General features: G+C 42.4%; 1 protein-coding gene across 3 annotated transcripts; it reads right to left on the bottom strand.

Moving 5' to 3' along the window:
• Nucleotides 1-499: 499 nt before the first annotated feature.
• Nucleotides 500-18,791, bottom strand: LOC309519459 (NXPE family member 1-like). Of its 3 annotated transcripts, none has more exons than XM_082200470.1 (6): nt 18,711-18,791; nt 16,305-16,365; nt 13,472-14,195; nt 11,737-11,798; nt 9,348-9,569; nt 500-1,905 (listed from the first exon to the last, which is right to left on the bottom strand). In XM_082200470.1, the coding sequence occupies exons 3-6, from the start codon at nt 14,185-14,187 to the stop codon at nt 1,370-1,372; spliced, it is 1,536 nt and encodes a 511-aa protein (XP_082056596.1). In that variant the 5' UTR covers nt 14,188-14,195; nt 16,305-16,365; nt 18,711-18,791; the 3' UTR covers nt 500-1,369. The 3 variants fall into 3 exon arrangements, with proteins under 3 accessions (XP_082056596.1, XP_082056597.1, XP_082056595.1); XM_082200471.1 differs by having other exon boundaries at nt 18,721-18,775; XM_082200469.1 differs by lacking the exon at nt 18,711-18,791 and adding an exon at nt 17,443-17,600 and having other exon boundaries at nt 501-1,905.
• Nucleotides 18,792-19,641: the final 850 nt, after the last annotated feature.

Here is a 19,641-nt window from a genome sequence, read left to right as displayed (position 1 = left end):
CTCCTTCTCCCGTGCCTCTGATGGCAGTTCCCTGACAGATGGTATTTTACCACAGCCAGGTGAGCAAAGATGTATAGAATGAGAAATAAGAACTGTTGGAAATGTGAATTGAAGGAAGGAAACTTTTTCCACATATGGTGGTTATATGCAAAAGTTAAAACCTTCTGGGAAAATATTTATAATGAGTTTTAAAAGTTTTTTAGATACACTTTCCAAAAAAACTACACAGAGGCATTTTTGCTAGGTATGTTTGGAGATGATATAATAAAGAGTGACCAGAAACTGTTCCTTTATGCTACTACCGTGGCAAGAATACTACTTGCACAGAAATGGAAGCAACATGAAATACCCACAGTTGAAGAATGGCAGCGGAAACTCATGGAGTACACAGAAATAGCAAAATTGACTGGAAAAATCAGAGAACAGGGTGACGAAGCATTCCAAAGAGACTGGATGAAATATACAACATACATAGAAAAGAACTATACACAAATTTGCGGAACTGAAATAGACCTCATAATGTTTATTAAAAATCATTCATTTTGGATTTAAGAACACTGAAGAAATATATTACAACAACTGAAGGATATATATTTAATGAAATTTTGAATAGTATTATTCCATAGTATTAAGTACATATAGAATGTAAACATGACAAATGCATAAATATAAAGAAAATATAGAGAAATCAGAAGAAGGAGGGAGGGAAGTACAAACTTGTTTAGAGTTAAAGTATTAAGGTTAAAAGGAAAACATATGTATTATGTATTATGATGGTGAAATTTGTAAAATCTGTAAAACCAATAAAGATCATTAAAAAAATACTGTTTTATTTATTTGTACTTTGATTATTGCTTTCACTTTATGGATCAATGGCCTCGTAAATCTGGCACTGTAATGTGTCCAAAAGCCTGCTCTAGGCCAAGATTGGAATGGCATGCCATCAAATATGAGCAGCTGCTATTACCCAAAGCAAATATTTGCAGAGAGGGAAGGCACACCAATTATACTTTCTCTCTCCCAGACAGCTTCCCAGAAGCATCTCAACAGGAATTGCTGGGAAATGATCCTAGCCCAGAAGGATCTTTGGGAAGACCTAGCAAGGCTCTCCTGACATTCTAAGGGAAACCCAGTGGGATAAAGTTTATCCATCCAATATTTGATAAAGTGTCCCATATCCTTAATTGCTACGTTTTCCGATCCAAAATTCTCTGCTTTGTCTGTTATTTGCTTTGGTGCTTTATTACACCCTTAAGTGTCTAAACGCAACTGATAAAAATGTTCCACATGTTTAGCTGACTGTCTTGCCCCATTCAAAATCCTTTCCTTTGCATAATTAAAGCTTTCACTCTGGGTTTATTTTACTGCCTTAACATATGTAAGACAAAAACATATCAATCTGACTTCCGACCACATGATCTGGTGGGTGAACCAGGTTTGTGCCATAGGCAATTGCCATGTCCCAGGCATCAATGAAGCACACCTTTAAATCTCGAAAAATGTCCTTTAGCGCAAGGTATTGGGCATAACCATGGAAGTCCCCAAATCTCTCCTGGTCGACGTCTATCTCCCTGGTGTTTTCTGCTTTGATGATGACTTTTGTATCTGGGCTCCTCGCGAGAAGGCGCTGGATGGCTCCCCGGATGTTGATCATCCTTCGAACGAAGAGCTCAATGGGGAAGGGGCGGAAGTGATGGCCTAGGGAGACGACAACCACCGTGTCTCCGTCGCCTGCCACATTGTCAATCTCCCGAGCGATGTAGCTGTGATCTGCTGTCATGTATTCAAAGATGGTGATGAAAGGGTGGTTGTGCTTCTTCCACTGGATCTGGCTGTTTCTTTTCATGTCCAGAGCCACCATATTCTTCTGATTACCCGTTCCATGGAGGTCAAAATACTGAAATGCTAATGCAGGAATAGAGGGGGTGGGGAATCAATACAAATCTTTGAAAACTATCCTCTGAGAAATCAATGGACTACTTCTTGTGGGGGGAAACTGCAGAATGACTAGCCTACTCTTGTTGATCTAATAGTGCTGTTCATTTCAAAGAGATTCCTGTGTCTGCTATGAGTTTTCTTCGTCCACCCTGGTACGCATGCTGTTTCCCTTACAATGATTGCACCAATTTCTCTCTGGAAGTTGCAGTGGCTGCACCTTCACTACCAGGCAAATGACCTCTTCATTGCTGTCATGTGCCAATTGGCTATGGAGCGGTAAGGAAGGAGAGCACCTGTGCACTCGTCAGCCAAAGGAGATCAAAGCTCCCAGCAAGTGGGACTTTTCCTCTTCCAGAGAGAACTGAATGAGGAAGGATGGTAAGGTTACAGCCACAAGTTCTGGGAGTTGACTCTTGCAAGCTGAATTCATTCAGAACTGGCTCCCACTTTGTGCATAGTCTCAGTGAGTGAACAAACAAATGCATTCTACAAACCGTTTAAAACGTTCACTCGGCCAGTGATTTCAGCGAAGCCAGGAACAGTATCTTTGAGCCTGGATAAACAGGATTCTTTTTAAACTCCTCTGGAAAATCAATATTTTTTGCAAGCAAACAACTTTCCTAAAATAAAGTGCCCTAATAAATGCATTTTTGCTTACATTTCTTGGTTGGAGAACAGCACCATAAGATTCAAATAATGAATTCCAAAGGATAGCTGTGTTTGGATTTATGAATTAGTTTGGAAAGCACAACTTAGGGCTTATTACACTTTCCTTTGCTCTTTCCAGGCAAGGTCCTTCCTTTAAAACTCTGTATCTGAGTGGCATTTTTTTTTTGTCCAGAGCTTTCCCCATGAAAACATGCTCTTTATTTTTTTTTTATAATAATTTTTATTACATTTTTCCAAATTACAGAAAGAACAGAAAGAAAAACAGAATAGAAGAAAAAAAGAAAAAAGAACAGAAAATCACATCCATTTCAACAGCTTATTTCAAATTTCCATTGGACTTCCCCACATCTCCCGCATAATGCATTCTTGATAATAAAGTCATCAGCAAATTATACCCTTATTTCGTGTGTTTCTTTATATTTTCAGTTGCAATTTAAGTTTAAATCTCTTATTCTCCATTTACTCTAAAAATATAACATGATATCATTTTTACCCATTTAAACTTTGATTCTTTCACAAATGTTAGCAATTTCATAGATAATTAAATTTCATTGCTGGGGCTAACGTTCCAAATCATACGACGTTTTATGTTTCATACAGCTTATAATACTTTTGCAAATAGTCTTTAAATTTTTTCCAGTCCTCCTCCATTGCCTCTTCTCCCAGGTCTCGGATTCTTGCAGTCATCTCGGCCAGTTCCATGTAGTTCATCAATTGCGTCTGCCACTCCTCCAGTGTGGGCAAATCTTGGGTCTTCCAATGCTTGGCGATAAGAATTCTTGCTGCAGTTGTAGCATACATAAAAAAAGTTCTATCCTTTTTTAACACCTTCTGGCCGACAATGCCCAGAAGGAAGGCCTCTGGTTTCTTGGGAAAGGTGTACTTAAACACCTTTTTTAACTCATTATAGATCATTTCCCAAAAGGCCTTCAATCTTGGACAAGTCCACCAGAGGTGAAAGAATGTCCCTTCAGCCTCCTTGCATTTCCAACATTTATTATCCGACAAATGGTATATCTTAGCGAGCTTGACTGGGGTCATGTACCACCTGTATACCATTTTCATAATGTTTTCTTTCAAGGCATTACATGCCGTAAACTTCATACCGGTGGTCCATAACCTTTCCCAGTCCTCAGACATAATATTGTAACCAATGTCTTGAGCCCATTTTATCATGGCTGATTTAACTGTCTCATCCTGAGTGTTCCATTTAAGCAGCAAGTTGTACATTCTCGATATTACCTTGGTCTTTGGTTCTAACAACTCTGTCTCAAATTTCGATTTTTCCACCTGGAATCCTATTTTTTTATCTAGCTTAAAAACCTCATTAATTTGGGCATAATGTAGCCAATTTTGCACCTTATCCTTTAATTTTTCAAAGCTCTGCAACCTCCAATTACCTCCAATGTTTTCTATTATTTCCCAATATTTCGGCCAATATGCCTCCATATTGGATGTTTTCCGAGCTTTGGCCTCTATTGGTGAAATCCACCTCGGGGTTTTACTTTCCAATAAGTCTTTGTATTTTTTCCAGACCATAAATATTGCTTTTCTGACAATATGGTTTTTAAACATTCCATGTATTTTCCCCTTGTCATACCACAGATACGCATGCCAACCTAACGAATTATTAAAGCCTTCCAGATCTAGGACATCAGTGTTTTCCAATAAAATCCAATCTTTCATCCAGCAGAAGGCCGCAGCTTCATAGTATAACCTTAAGTCCGGCAGGGCAAACCCCCCTCTCTCCTTTGCATCAGTTAGTATTTTAAACTTTATTCGGGGCTTTTTGCCCTGCCAGACAAATTTAGAAATGTCCTTCTGCCACTTTCCGAAACAATCCACTCTGTCCACAATCTGCAAGGCCTGGAACAAAAACAACATTTTTGGCAAAACGTTCATTTTTATAGCTGCAATTCGGCCTAACAAGGATAGTTTCAATCTTGACCAAATTTCTAGATCTTTTTTAACTTCTGACCAACATTTTTCATAATTATCTTTAAATAAATTCAAATTCTTGGAGGACAGATTGACCCCCAGGTATTTCACTTTTTTAACAATGTTTAGTTCTGTTTCCTTCTGAAACCCCTCTGTTTCAGTAACCGTCAAGTTTTTCCCTAACACCTTAGTTTTTTGTTTGTTCAGCTTAAAACCCGCCACCCGACCAAATTTCTGAATCAATTCCAAAACTCTTTTTGTACTAGGTTCTGGCTCCTGTAATGTTAAAACCAAGTCATCTGCAAATGCTTTCAGTTTATATTGTTTCGCTCCGACCCGTATTCCTTGTACCTGCCGATCCTCCCTTATCATATTCAGCAAAACCTCCAGGACTGAAATAAACAACAGAGGGGATAGGGGGCACCCCTGGCGTGTTCCTTTTTCAATATGAAGTTCTTCTGTCACCACATTGTTCACTATCAACTTAGCTTTTTGTTCTGAATAGATTGCCTCTATTCCATTCTCAAACCCCCTTCCCACTCCCATCCCTTCCAAGTTTTTCTTCATAAATTTCCAAGAAATGTTGTCAAAGGCCTTCTCCGCATCAATAAAAATTAACACTGCTTTGGTGTTAATATTTGTTTGTAAAAGTTCCAGAATATCGATAATGTTCCTAGTGTTATCATACAAATGTCTACCTGGGAGAAAGCCTGCTTGGTCCTTATGGATTACTTCATTTAGTACTTTTTTAAATCTGTTAGCCAAAACATCCGCAAATATTTTGTAATCCACGTTTAGGAGTGAGATGGGGCGGTAGTTCTTGAGTTGAGTCTTTTCAGTTTCCACTTTAGGTATCAGTGTGATGAATGCTTCTTTCCACGTATCTGGTGCCCTCCCTCCCCCCATAATCTGGTTGCAAACCTCCATTAATGGTTGTATCAAATAGTCTTTTAAAATCCTGTAGTACTTGGAGGTGAGTCCATCAGGGCCCGGAGATTTGCCTAGTTGCATATTCTGAATGGCATCCTCGATTTCCTGTTGTGTTATTTTACAATTCAAGATTGATCTCTTCTCTTGAGATAATTTTGGTAGGCCGTTATCTTTCAAGAATTGTTCTATCTCAGTTGCTTCCTCGGATTCTTGTGTGTACAGTTTTTTAAAGTATTTCTGGAAACACCTTCTAATTTCTCCCGGTTTCTGAATGTTTTTCCCTTCAACTTCTAAGTTGGTGACATAATTTAATTTTTGTCTCTTTTTCAACTGCCAAGCGAGGAGTTTCCCACATTTGTTCGCAGATTCAAAAGATCTTTGTTTCATTTGTTTGATTTTCCATTCCACTTCTTGGTTAATCAATTTCGCATATTGTGACTGGTGAAATTTGATTTCTCTTAAAGTCTCTTTTGATTTTGGATTCACTCTTAATTTTTTCTCTCCATCACTTATCTTCTCCAATATCTTGTCTTTTTTACTATTCCAAAGTTTTTTCTTGATTGTATTCTGTTGTATCAGAAACCCTCTCATAACAGCTTTGCTTGCGTCCCAGATAATTCTTTTTTCCACCGAGGTATTCAAGTTAATTTCAAAATAATCCTTTAAAGTTTTTTGGGCCTTCTTTACGATCTCTTGATCTCTTAACAGGTTGTCATTCATTTTCCATCTGAAGGAGTCGGCAGTAGTAAATCTCATTTCCATTTTCAAAGCGTTATGGTCGGAGCAAGTCTTTGGGCAGATTTCTATTTTTGTAGTCTTAGGTGCCAGCCCTCTAGTTGCCCAGATTTGGTCGATTCTTGTCCATGACAGGTGGGCCTCAGAAAAGAAAGTTCCTTCTTTACCTAGGGGGTTTCTCGTCCTCCATAAATCAATTAGGTCCATATTGTCAGTTAGTTCAAAGAAAGTTTTTGGTAGTCTTCCATCTTTAGTCAGATTCTGATTCTGTGACTTATCCATCAAAGTAGAGACGACCCCATTCATATCTCCCATCATAATGATGTTGGAATAGTCCAGATAGTCCAGTAGTGTCTCATGCAGCTTCTTATAAAATTCTGATTTCCCCTCATTTGGTGCATAGATTCCTAATATCAAAACTTTTTCTCCTTGGGTCGAAATTTCAATAGCCAGGATTCTTCCTTGTTCATCTTTAAACAGAAATTTTGGTGATAGATTCTCTTTGGCGTAAATCACCACGCCTCTCTTCTTGACTCTATCTGATGAAATAAATTCTTGGCCTAATCTTTTATTTGTTAACACCTTCCTGTGTGACCTGGTCACATGGGTTTCTTGCAAGCAAATTATATCCAAATTCTCTTTCTTTAGGATATGGAAGATCCTTTTGCGTTTTTCTGGGGAATTCGCGCCGTTAATGTTCCAACTATACAGCTGCAGAGACATCCTGTGTCAATCTGTTGTTACTCTTATTGGGTGTCTTCTTTTTTGTCCAAATCCGAGGGTGGTAACTCTTTTCCTGACTCTGGTGGTGGCCAAATAGCTGCCGCTCCTTTCTGCAAGTCTTCTCCGTGGTCGTGTAGGAACTTCTGGCTATCCTCTTTCGTTTTGATTTTTATCTTCTTTCCTTTGTATTTGAATGAGAGGCCTTGTGGGAACTCCCACCTGTAAGGTATTCCGTTACCTCTCAAAAGTCCAGCTAGGTCAGTGTAGTTAGATCTTAGATCCAGTAATTGTTTAGGAATATCCTTGTAAATTTGTGCTCTTCTGTCCTGGATCACAAGTGCTTTATTAAAATGTAGGTCGAGTATCTTGTCTCTCTCCTGCTTAGTCCTTAAAATAATCAAACAGTCTCTAGGTCTGTCCTTCCCGGCAACCCTTCCCAATCTGAATGCAGTTGTTATTTTGAAGTCTGTATCTTCGTTTATACCCCAGAATTTAGAAAATTCTGCTGTTAAAAAGCCAATCAAGTCCTCTTTCTCAATCTCTGGGATAGAGCGTAATCTCAAGTTATTTTCCCTGTTTCGCAGTTCCACCAAAGACAGATAGGCCTGCTGGTCAGTAATATGTTTATGGAGAGGCCTTACCTCTCCTTTCAATTCCTCCACTTCTTTAGTTACTGCTTCTACTTTTTCATTCGCAGCCTCGGCCAATTTTCGATTTTCGGATACAACGTCCTTTAGGTTTCCAATATCTTGTGAATGCTTAGCCACCTGTTCAGAAAGTTTGGTAATTGAGGATGTGGCTAAGTCAATTTTTGCAGTTTGGTCATCCACTTTTTTGTTCAAAATTGCAAATTGTTGTAGCATTTCCTCTAGGAGAATGTTGGATCCCCCAGCTGCCATATCTTCACTTGTTGATTGTTCTGATTCTTCAGCTGGGGTTGTTGGTAATGGTACAGCCTGTAGTACCGCAGGGACTGAAGATCTGCGGGCCTGGGAAACCAAAGTTGTTTGTACCAATTTGCCTTTCCCTGCTTTCGACGCAGCTCTTGTTTTTGGTTTACCACTCATTCCACACTCATTCCACACCTGTCTTTGGATTCAAGGTCAAGCTGTCAAAAGTTCCATGGGAAAGACAGGCCTCAGAGTGAGTAACCAGACCACAGAGAGACAAAACAAAGTCAGTTCTCAGGAAATTGTAAATCCCAAACTCCACTAGGGGGAGTGTTGTTCAGTTCATGAAAGAAGAAACAAAGTTTCAGTCGCCATTAAAGTTCCTACAGTTAGTTAAATTAATCAGTGTCTTTAGAGAAGATCTTTTCCCTCTAGCAGAGCCCTCTCAATTTTGCCACAATAGTTTCTTAAAAGGTGCAAAATACAGTTACTTAATTGTATCCACCGGTAGTGCCTCTAAGTGTCTGTTTCAGCTTTGTAAGTGTATCCGCAACACAACTTTTTGCCCGCTGCAAGTCCGGGACTAGGGATTTTCAAGTCTTTAAAGTTTTTAAAAGTTTTAGCGGAGAAGAAACCCCAAGCAGAATAGACACGATCACAGGAAAATAAAGATAACTTGCCTTTCCCTTCAATTTCCAAACTTCTCCCGACGTATGCTGTCTCTCATTTAAAAACCCTTTTGTACTGCTTCCAGCTTGTCAGTTCCTTTGCCTTTGATCATTAAGCACCTCCGGGAGACGGACTTCCTTTTTCTCGTCTCCCGCTTTCAGCCGAATTCACAATTTGTAATCCAATCTCAAATAAATCCTACTCACGAGTAGTTGATTTGTAATCCAATGTGAAGGAAGAAAGGTCGGCGCTCATCGGTAACAGCCGCGCGGCTTCACTCCCGCAGAAAGAGCGATGAATCCACAGCACCGCTTCCCCTCCGCGCTTCCGGAGCCCCTTACGGGGTCCCTTCTTCGTTTTGGGGGTCGCTCTCGGTGCCCGCCGGATCCCACGGCCACGAGCTCACTCTGCTCGTGGTTTAACTTAATGGGTCGTCGCTTCGCCGTAGCGAACAACCCTTTCCTGCGGAGCCCTTCTTTGCTGCGCAAAGAGGACCGCCATTACTCGTTTCGCGCCGCCTCCGGAAGTCTTCCGAAAACATGCTCTTTAAAGCTCAATTGGAGCAAATGGCAACTGAGTACTGAAGAGTGGGGAAAGCTCATGGGTAAAAACAGAAACAAACAAACAAAAAACCCACTCAGATACAGAGCTTTTAAGTGTTGACCTGGAAAGAACAAGGCAAAAACATATGTGGATAAGCCCTTAGACAAATGTCTCCCTGATCTCCATGTAGAACAGATTTCTGAAACATAAGAGACTGGATGTTCAAAAGTTAGGGCATAGAAGCCTGAAACAAAGATACTTGTTACGGGCAACAATATTACATTGTGGTTGTCTCTAGGTAGGAAAACGTACATTGGATTTTATCTGTGATATACCACATCCATTGTCTCAAAGTTGAATCTCCCAGGAGGTAAATAATCTTTCGTTTCAAACAACTTTTAATTCTCTTGAGGTTTCTGAAGCTGAGCACATGGCAGAACACAGGATACCACTCGTTCCTCCAGACGAAGCCACTGGGAGATGGATAGCGCATTCCAACCCCACATTTCCCCTTTGCCACAGTTGCCTTCTTGCCTGTCAAAAGGAAATGAGAAACAAGAAGATGCCAATGACTTATGGCATTCCTATGCCACTCTTCATTCTGGAAAGCACTTTACAAACAATAAATAGCAACAGAACATTATAAATACAGCATAAATAATATGAAATAATTAACAATTGCAATCTATGAAATACTATTAAGGAAACAGCACTTAAAAATAAACTCAACGTCACAATTACAGCAAAGGTCATATTACACGATTAACAAATGAGTGCAGCATTTTCTAACCTATAAAACAACATTAACGAAATATCAACAAATGAAATACGCACTGCCCCCATGACTCATAATCTTTCACTCTATTTAGTTCATTAAGATACACATAAGATACACTGGATGCTCGGGTTGTGAACGGGATCCGTGCGGGAGGCATGTTCGCAACCCACAGCGTTCGCAGCCCCCCAGATCCCAGTGTGACTCCTGGTAGTTCGGGCTGGCTTCACCCTCCCCAGGCTGGATACCTGGAGGTCTCTGCCTACCTCAGCCAATTGCCCAATCCCACCTGGGGACTCGTTGCCAGGGGATTGGCCAGGTAAGGGGAGGGACTGTCCTGCCCACACAGCAGAAGGTGAATCTTTCCTGCGAAGCGGCAGTCGGCTCCAGAGATGCTGTACCTACGGGGGTCCTTGGGCAGCAATGATTGTAGCAGTGTGAGGAAACCAGCATTGAAAGGAGTGAATGGATCTATAGTTTGTGGGCAATCAGTGGGGACCCAAAAGCTCCAGAAAGGAGGGAGGAGGAAAGTAGTTGGCAGAGGATGCGGCATAGCTAGCCGCTCGGGTGCCTGGTGAGGGGGTGTGTGTCCTGCAGCTGGGGGTGGGGCAATCTGCCCATGGGGGCGGGGCAAGCATCTCTGACCCTTGGAGCCTCTCCACTGCCTCCCCCTCTGCTGTAGGGCGGCTGAGGGAGAGGCAGCAGGCAGACGTAAGTCCCACACTGCCATTTCAGCCACCATGTCAACCCTAAAAAGTTTTGTCAGCCCAATTTTATTTTATTTTTTAAAACTCATTTTGTCACACCCCCTCAGTGATGACACCTGGGGTGGCCCGCACCCCCCTTCCTCCGCCACTGGGCAGAGACAACATTTTATAGCAGCCCATCAATTCGGCACCTTACAAACCATGTGCTAGTTCTGAAGCCACAGTCATTGAGCCAGTGGTTCTAGTCTCTACTTGAAACTGAAACTCGCTGGGTAGCCTTGGGCCAGTTTCACCACTTTCAGCATATTGGAGGAAAGATGAGTTATAAATGTAGTGATAAATACATTTTCCAGGATGGAGCAAAACCAAAATTATTATAATTATTTGGCCTCCTGCTTCCACTCCCAGATGTGTTGGACTACAACTCCCAGTCCCCCTCAGCCAGCATGGCCAGTGGTCAGGGGTGCTGGTAGTTGTAGGCCAACAATACCTGGGGACCCAAGGTTGAGAAAGGCTGGTCTAGAGTACCATATAGGGGGTGGAAGGCAGCACTATCCTTTGTGCTTGAATAATCCATAAATGCCTTTCCATCTTTTCTCAGATGGGTCCTTTATCCTTTGTCCCCTGGCAACCTACAGTTTTTGTTTTCATTTCTTTAAAAGAGCGCATTGTCATACGTTTGGGTAACACTGGTCAATACTTATATTCTGAAGTGTCTTCCAATTCTGAGCTATAACTGCTCATGAAGCCAAAAGGAAATAACCCAACTTTGTGATTGAGAGTGGTTGGGGCAGCCCATATTGAGAATGGCTGGGGGGTATACGTAATGAAATCATCACCATCGTCATCTAAATTTCCATCCAGAAACATATTTAACAGATGGTGCCAGAGAGCAAACAAAGTTTCTATGCAATTTTTACATAGGTCCCCCCTTTTGTTATAACAATTCAATTTCTGACTTATTTATAGCTTTTTTTCCTTTGTGTGTAGATCCACCCCATATCATACCCTCTCCAACAAGAGAGGCTTTGTTTTCAGTAAGATTTAAGTCTGTTAGGGAGGCAAAACCCCAGTATTTCTTTATTCCCTTCCCCAAACCTTTCTCTCTACTGCTGTTGTATATACTGTATAAGCAGAAGTGGTGAGACTTGCTACAGGAGCTTCCCCATTTTCCCAAGCAGAGATAACCAAAGCTGTGAAGAGAGAAAGGCCAACAGACCTTCACAGGCTATGACCCAAAAGGTTCCAAAAGACTGAGGGATGTTGCATCCAATGTTTAACCTTTAGGAGAGAAAAATCATAATTAGGAAAGAACGCTGGAACATATCAGTTTTTAGGGGTGCTCCTGGTTTTTACCCCACTTAATTCTTTCATCCAACTAGACGTGCTCAGAAATGGAATAGCTGAATGAACTTTAATCTGATCCAGAAAGACAATTCATATGAAGTTACATCCTCATTGGATATAAATAGAAAATTATATTGAAATGGCCCTAGAATAACCCCAGAGTGTTTCAGATGTGGATGAAGTGAAGGTAATAGGGCGAACCTGGTAGAATAAAAACTGAAATGAAATCAGAGCATAGCTTGTCCTATTATTAGCTATTTTTAGGTGCTCCTGATATTTTTAATGTTTAAAGTATTTTAAAATACTTGAAATGTTATTTTATTTTAGTAACATTATTTTACTGCTCTGGTGTTTGCTGCCTTTGGCTCCTTTGGGAGGAAGGGCAGGGCTGAAATTTAAGAAATAACCACCATCATAATTTACCTACTTATTCAGATGCATTACCCTTCCTATACATTAGGCTCAAGGCATGTTACATCAGCCATACGTACCTGAGATGGACTACTCTCCCTTCCCCCATGGACTACTGGTAGGTGGGGTGAAGAGATAAAAATTACAATCATCCATAAATGCAGCAGAAATCAATCCTCACATTCCTACAAAACAACAGTACCTCTAGCATTTTGCCCACCTCTGATCACTCCTGAAAAATCGCTCTCGGGACACCACTCCCTGCCCCCATCTCCAGCTAGAAGTCAGGAGATGCTTTGCCTCATACAAAATAGTGGAGATATTTCCCACTTCAACATTTTATTTGTAACTGGAAATGTGTCTGGCTTAGTAGTCACCCGAAGTGTCTTTGTGGTGGCTTTTGGTATAAAGATTTGGAATAGTTATGTTTTTCAAAGAACAGATAGTTTCATTATAAGCCGGGGGGAGGTGTGTGCTGTTGCAACCTTGGATTCAGAAGAATGAACTTCTTGCCTCCTTCCCCACCCAAATTTAGGACTCTGCCATAATAATAATAATAATAATAATAATAATAATAATAAACAACCTTGTTTTGTTATCAGTCAGGGATTTTGAAATATGACCTGCCATTTGAACAGATCTAATATAGAATCATATATAATTGTAGAGTTGGAAGGAACCACGGGGGTCACCTGGTTCAACAACCTGCAGTGCAGAAATCTCTTCGCCCAACATGGGTCTTGAACCCACAAACCTGAGATTAAGAGTCTCATGCTTAAAAGGATTAAGGACCAAAGAGTTTGGATTTGATATCCCGCTTTATCACTACCCTAAGGAGTCTCAAAGTGGCTAACAATCTCCTTTCCCTTCCTCCCCCACAACAAACACTCTGTGAGGTGAGTGGGGCTGAGAGACCTCAGAGAAGTGTGACTAGCCCAAGGTCACCCAGCAGCTGCATGTGGAGGAGTGGGGAAGCGAACCCGGTTCACCACATTACGAGTCTACCCCTCTTAACCACTACACCACACATAGGCATCTATGAAATCAGGATGTTAGATGGGATGTTAACCTAGTCCACAAGACTCTTATAGTCTTCTCATGAGACCACAATGTACCTGCTTACTCATAGAGAGCAGATACTCAGATCAGCACAGTCCCACAGGGGATGATTCACAAATAAATAGCCAAATAAATACCTATTTAAAAGGCTGTGTTCCAAATCCGTGAGATACGTGACCTTTTCATTGTAGGTTTTCAGGCGGATCAAAGCATCACATGACACATTGTTTGGCTTCAAACAGTAGAAGGCCTCTTGGTCTCGCTCATCAAGATACTCACACCGCTCTTTTACTGTTATATTATAACCACAGTCACTGGAGACAGTTGATGTTCCATTTAAAAATGTGCCTATGAAAGCTATTTTGCCGTAGCCCTTCTTCCTCGCAGCCCACAGTGCTGAAACTCCTTCGCTGGGGTGGATGAGCATAAGGGATACTTTAACATTGCCAGGCCAGAATAAAGTGAAATTGACCAGGTATGTCCCATTCCTGTAGTCTGTGATGCTCCCAGAAGCTCCAGCATTAAGACTGGAAGAGATGATCCTCGCTTGTAAGAAGTCTCCTCCGTATTCTTTTCTCTTTCCCAAGTGGTCATACAAATCCAGTTGAACCAGCAAGGGGTCTCCAACACAATAAAAACTCTTGTAGTTTAATAAGGTGGCCTCACTCTTCTGGGCACTTGTGGTGGTCATTATATCTGTGAAAGTGACGTTGGGCATCATCTGGTCCAGTTTTGCGATGATGCTTTTTACTTCTTCATCCTTTTTGGTCCACTCCATCATATTACAGCTCGGGGTGTCACCTTTCACTGGTCCAATTGTGCTCCCGCCATCTTTGGTTGTTGAATGGTTCATAACAGATCCTGAATATTTCCAAATTCACCCAAATAACAATTAAAATATGAATACAGTCATACCTTGGGTTAGATGTGCTTCAGGTTGAGCGTTTTCAAGTTATACTCTGTGATGACCCGGAAGTAATGGAGCGCATTACTTCCAGGTTTCGCCACTCACGCATGCGCAGACACTCAAAATGGCGTTGTGTGCATGCGCGGAAGAGGCAAAACGTACCTGCGCACGTGTAGACGCGTAGTTGCATCTTACGTTTTACTCAGGATGCGAACAGGGCTCCGGAACGGATCCCGTTCACATCCATAGGTACCTGGGAAAGGTGGGAATAGATTCGAAAATGTCTGGGAGGCACAGCAAGAAAATATGTAAGAAATTACCATATTTTTTGCTCTATAAGATGCACCTGGCCATAAGATGAGGAGGAAAACAAGAAAATAAATATTTTGAATCCCAGAAGCCAGAACAGCAAGAGGGATCGCTGTGCAGCAATCCCTCTTGCTGTTCTGGCTTCAGCGAAAGCAACGCAAAGCCTCTTCAGGGCAGCAGGAGGAAGGCTCCCCCTGCCCTGAAGAGGCTTCGCATGGCTAAGCCATATCCCTCTTGCTGTTCTGGCTTCTGGGATAGCTGTGCAGCCTGCATTCACTCTGTAAGACGCACACACATTTCCCCTTACTTTTTAGGAGGGGAAATGTGCGTCTTATAGAGTGAAAAATAGGGTACACTTATTTTTCACAGGGGTGGGGAGCTTGTGACCCTCAAGGTTAGGCTAGACTACAATGCCCATCACCCCTGGACACTGGCTGTGCCAGTTACTGTGGCTGCTGGGAGTTGAGTCTCACTGTGGGATACAATCCACTGGTACAGTCAAATGCAACATTCCTTATTTCCCTAGAGTGGGCACAGGCAGGGGGACATCCAGTCAGTGTAACTTCCTGTTCCACTGGTCTGGAGCGTCCTCCCCCTGCATGTGGCCTGGGAGATGGGCATGGCTCTGGCTGACTCCATAAAAGAGCTGAGTCATGCAGCTATTTTCTCAGTCTTGTTCAGTCCAGTCATCTCATGTTGTCTTCTCTCTCACTTGCTTCCTGCTCTCCCGCAGCCATTTTGTTATCTTAATGTAATTTTTGCTGTCCGCTGGCTCTTGGCCAGGAGCACATGAGGTCAGTCTCCCTGTGAGATGAACTCACAGTTTCTTTGTGCAACTACAGTGGTACCTCGGGTTACATCCGCTTCAGGTTACAGACTCCGCTAACTCAGAAATCTTGCTTCAGGCTAAGAACGTTGCTGCAGGATGAGAACAGAAATTGTGCTCTGGCGGTGCAGTGGCAGCAGGAGGCCCCATTAGCTAAAGTGGAGCTTCAGGTTAAGAACAGTTTCAGGTTAAGTACGGACCTCCAGAACAAATTAAGTATTTAACCCGAGGTACCACTGTACTAGGTGAAGCCTGCCTTTCAGGGATCAAATCGTGAACAGAAACGTGAGTAAACCTTTTGTTACTTTACTCAGAAAGACTCCTGTGTCTTTACTCTTTTAAGAGGGATTAAAGGGGAAACCAGGAAATAATCTTAGCTAAGAGATTCAAACAAAACTGCAAACTAACTTTCTGTTATAATGAGGGGAATCTGCTCTGCTACATCACTTCACTAGCGTGAGTGAAGGAAGGATAATACTTATTCAATACAGTGGTGCCCTGCAAGACGAATGCCTCGCAAAACGAAAAACTCGCTAGACGAAAGGGTTTTTCGGTTTTTGCGTTGCTTCGCTAGACGAATTTCCCTATGGGCTTGCTTCGCAAGACGAAAATGTATTGCGAGTTTGTTCGCTTTTTTCTTAAAGCCGCTTGAAGAGGTGCAGTTGTGACGGACCGTGCTTCGCAAGACGAAAAACATCGCAAGACGAAAAGACTCACGGAACGAATTAATTTCGTCTTGCGAGGCACCACTGTATATCCTTTCCTACTATCCTTAACATTCCCACACCCACAACATCTGGTGGGCCACAAATGTCCCCCATCTCTGTTTTATTCCATTAGCCAATACTGTTTGCAATATGTTTTGTATTTATGACTATATTTCTTGAATTAACAGCCGATGAGGTTATGAAAATGATAGAGTCCTTACCAAGAGTTGTAGCAACTGTAATGTTTTCTACTTGTCTCTTGAGACCTCTGGAGTTGGTTATCTGAAGCATGCAATGAGAAAGAAACAACTGCAAGTGTTCACAAGGAAAGAGGATGGCTCATTGGTGGAAAATACTCTTCACCCCATGAAAGTCACATGCTTAGCACAGTCACATGCTGAGTGAAGCTTTAGGAGTCTAGGTGGTTAGGGCTGCACTTAAAATGACAGCAAGGCTGAGCACTTAGTTAGCAAAACTTGTGGGCTTACCAGAGACACCTCAGTTGGTTAGAGTGTCATGCTGATAGCACCAAGGTTTGATCCCCATATGGGGCAGCTGCATATTCCTGTGTTGCAGGGGGTTAGACTAGTTGACCCTCAGGGTCCCTTCCAGCTCTGCAATTCTATGATTCTATGAATGCTGGATTCGAGAATGCATTAATGGGTCCAGCAAGGCAACCGATACAGTGGTGCCTCGCAAGACGAAAAGAATCCGTTCCATGAGTCTCTTCGTCTTGCGGTTTTTTCGTCTTGTGAAGCAAGCCCATTAGCGGATTAGCGGATTAGCGCTATTAGCGGCTTAGCGGGTTTAGCGGATCAGCTGATAAGCGGTTTAGCGGCTTAGCGGATCAGCTGATAAGCGGCTTAGCGGCTTAGCGGATCAGCTGTGAAGCGGCTTAGCGGATCAGCTGATAAGCGGCTTAGCGGATCAGCTGTTAAGCGGCTTAGCGGCTTGGGAAAAAGGGGGGGGAGGAAAAAAAAACCCGCAGGAACTCGCGAGACATTTTCGTCTTGCAAAGCAAGCCCATAGGAAATTCGTTTTGCGAAGCACCTCCAAAACGGAAAACCCTTTCGTCTAGCGGGTTTTCCGTCTTGCGAGGCATTCGTCTTGCGGGGCACCACTGTACATTCATTTTTTCTTCGACAGAGAGAAAAGCAGCAGGAAATATTTACACACACACACACACACACTGGAACAAATTTACTCTAAATTAATATTGCCCTTAAACACCATTTTGTCAAGACATTGTTTTCAAAAGCTTTGCCATTTATTTATTTAATTTTCAAATGGAAGGTCAGTAGAAAGCTCGTCAAGGTCTGGATTAGGAGGATACCTATCAGTTAAATTGTTTAAATCTACCTGGATCTCAGATCTGTGAAACTGGTAGCCGAAGATGATGAAGGCTACAATCACAAGGGCACAGAAATGTGTCTTCCTCATGGGGGAGGTGTAGCTATTCTAACCACCTCTGGAAAGCACAGAGAAACTCGTTTTCACCTCATTTGGTTCCAAGCCTGTCACACACAAAAAGGGCAGCAGGTGAGTAGCAATGCTTTGCACTAAAATCTCCAGGTGTGGTTGAACTTCTACTCACATCATCCTCAACCAGCTTAGCCAATGGTCATGGATGATGGGAACTGTAGTCCAACAAAAACATTGAACTGTGCAGTTTGAGCCTGTAACACCAACCCTGGCACAACTGCACTGGCTTTATATCAGTTTCTGGATCCCATTCAAAGTGCTGTTGTTGACCTATAAAGCCTTACATGGCTCAGGACCTCCATACCTTAAGGAGTGCCTCTCCCTGTATAAAACAACCCATATCCTTGTCATCTAAGGCCCCTTCTCTGTGTCCCCCATTCCAGAGAGGTTCGGAGGGTGGCAATAAGAGAATGGGCCTTTTCTGTGGTGGCTCCCCAATTGTGGAATGCTCTCCCCATTGTGACATGCCTTTAGGTGCCAGGCAAAAACATTCCTCTTTACCCAGGCCTATGGCTGTTAAATAATCTATGGCCCATGAAAGTGTGGTTTTTTTGGGTGGAGGAGTGGACGGTTATTATGATTGTTTTACTGCTAGGCTGTCTGCCATTAGGGTTTTTATTATGTTTTTATCACTGATGTTCTGTAATGTGTTTTTAATGTTGTACACCGTCCTGGGTGGTATATAAAATATTATTATTATTATTATTATTATTATTATTATTATTATTATGCCATTGAAGTTACCAGTTATACATTCCAAGTACCTAACTGGCAATCAGTACCATCCACACATAATGATAGGGCTGAAAGGGGCCCTGAGGGTAATAATAATAATAATAATAATAATAATAATAATAATAATAATAATAATAATTTTATTATTTAGACCCCACCCATCTGGCGGGGTTTCCCCAGCCTCTCTGTGCGGCTCCCAACAGAATTAAAAACACAATAAAACATCAAACATTAAAAACCTCCCTAAACAGGGCTGCCTTCATCCAATCCAGCCCCCAATTAAGCACGATTAAGCATTTGTCCTTACATGTCCCTGTACATGTCCCCCTCCCCAGGGTTTGGGTTGGTTTTGTAATCCTGTGACAATCCCTACCACCACCACCACCCTCCTCCTCTCAATGCCTCTCAACCTGTTTTTACTCATATCCTGCGATGTCTTCTCCCTTTCTCTTTCCGCACCAAAGTTCAAACTTCCCGTCCTACCTCAACTGTACATCGTCTGTTGGACTGTGGCCTGAGAAGACCGCCTAGCAACAGAAAGGTTCTAAATGATCAGAGGCTGCGATTGGTCAGCAAACCTTTGCCGAGCAAAAGCAGTGTGAGGGTGCTTCCTCTGCCAGAGCGGCTTCTGTTGCACCTCTTCCTTTAAGGTGGCCCCAATCCATTGCTCCATGAGCCAGGGCTGCCCAGCTAGGAGCAGAGCAGCTACCATCAAGGGCTCTTGGAACTCATGCACTTATTATATAGGAATCAATAATGGCTAATGAGGCAGAAAGGAGTGGTACACAGAGGAGGAACAAAGTCCTTTGGGAACACCAGCTCTTGGGTCTACTGCCTTATTTTGGCTGCTGATCCCTGATTTTCGAGGCTGCTGGTCCCTTATTTTCAAATCTGTAAGTTGACAGCTATGCTTCCCGCCCCTCATAGCTGGTGCACTATGTGGGGTTAGGCCTTGGCGGCAAGAGCTCCTCCTCCTCTTTGCCCACTCTCCAAGCTGCCCAAAGGAGGAGGCTAACACCACTGGCCATGGAGAGGCCATGGAGAGGTAACAGGATGCTTTCTTGTGGCTGCTGCTTGGGACAAGCGCCGCCTCATCTTCCTCCATGAGCTTGGTGACAGCAGCACTGGCAGGGGAAATAAAGGCCTTCCAGGCTCAAATCAGAAGCTGGGATGCTTTCATAATTCCAGGATGTCCTGGAAAATTGAGGAAATTATCTGCATACACTGTAAGGGAAAATAATTCCAGAGAACTGATGTCACAGCGCTAAAAGCACCACATAAAGGCATCCTTGTGACTGGCTTTGCTAAAAAATAAAAATAAAAAATTGCTTCGGGGGGTGA

This window comes from Podarcis vaucheri (assembly GCF_965113315.1).
Source record: "Podarcis vaucheri genome assembly, chromosome: 15".
NCBI classification, from domain to species: Eukaryota; Metazoa; Chordata; class Lepidosauria; order Squamata; family Lacertidae; genus Podarcis; species Podarcis vaucheri.
The sequence above is the reverse complement of the archived record's forward strand: the minus strand, read 5'-3'. Positions and strand labels throughout refer to the sequence as shown.

Excerpts from the sequence above, each read along its gene's own strand:
- LOC309519459 (XM_082200469.1), bottom strand. The coding sequence starts at position 17,523 with ATGAGGAAGACACATTTCTGTGCCCTTGTGATTGTAGCCTTCATCATC. Across the intron at positions 14,196-16,304 it reads TACAGTTGCTACAACTCTTG|GATCTGTTATGAACCATTCA; the intron begins GTAAGGACTCTA and ends GGAAATATTCAG. Across the intron at positions 11,799-13,471 it reads GAACACAGCCTTTTAAATAG|GTTAAACATTGGATGCAACA; the intron begins GTATTTATTTGG and ends TCTCTCCTAAAG.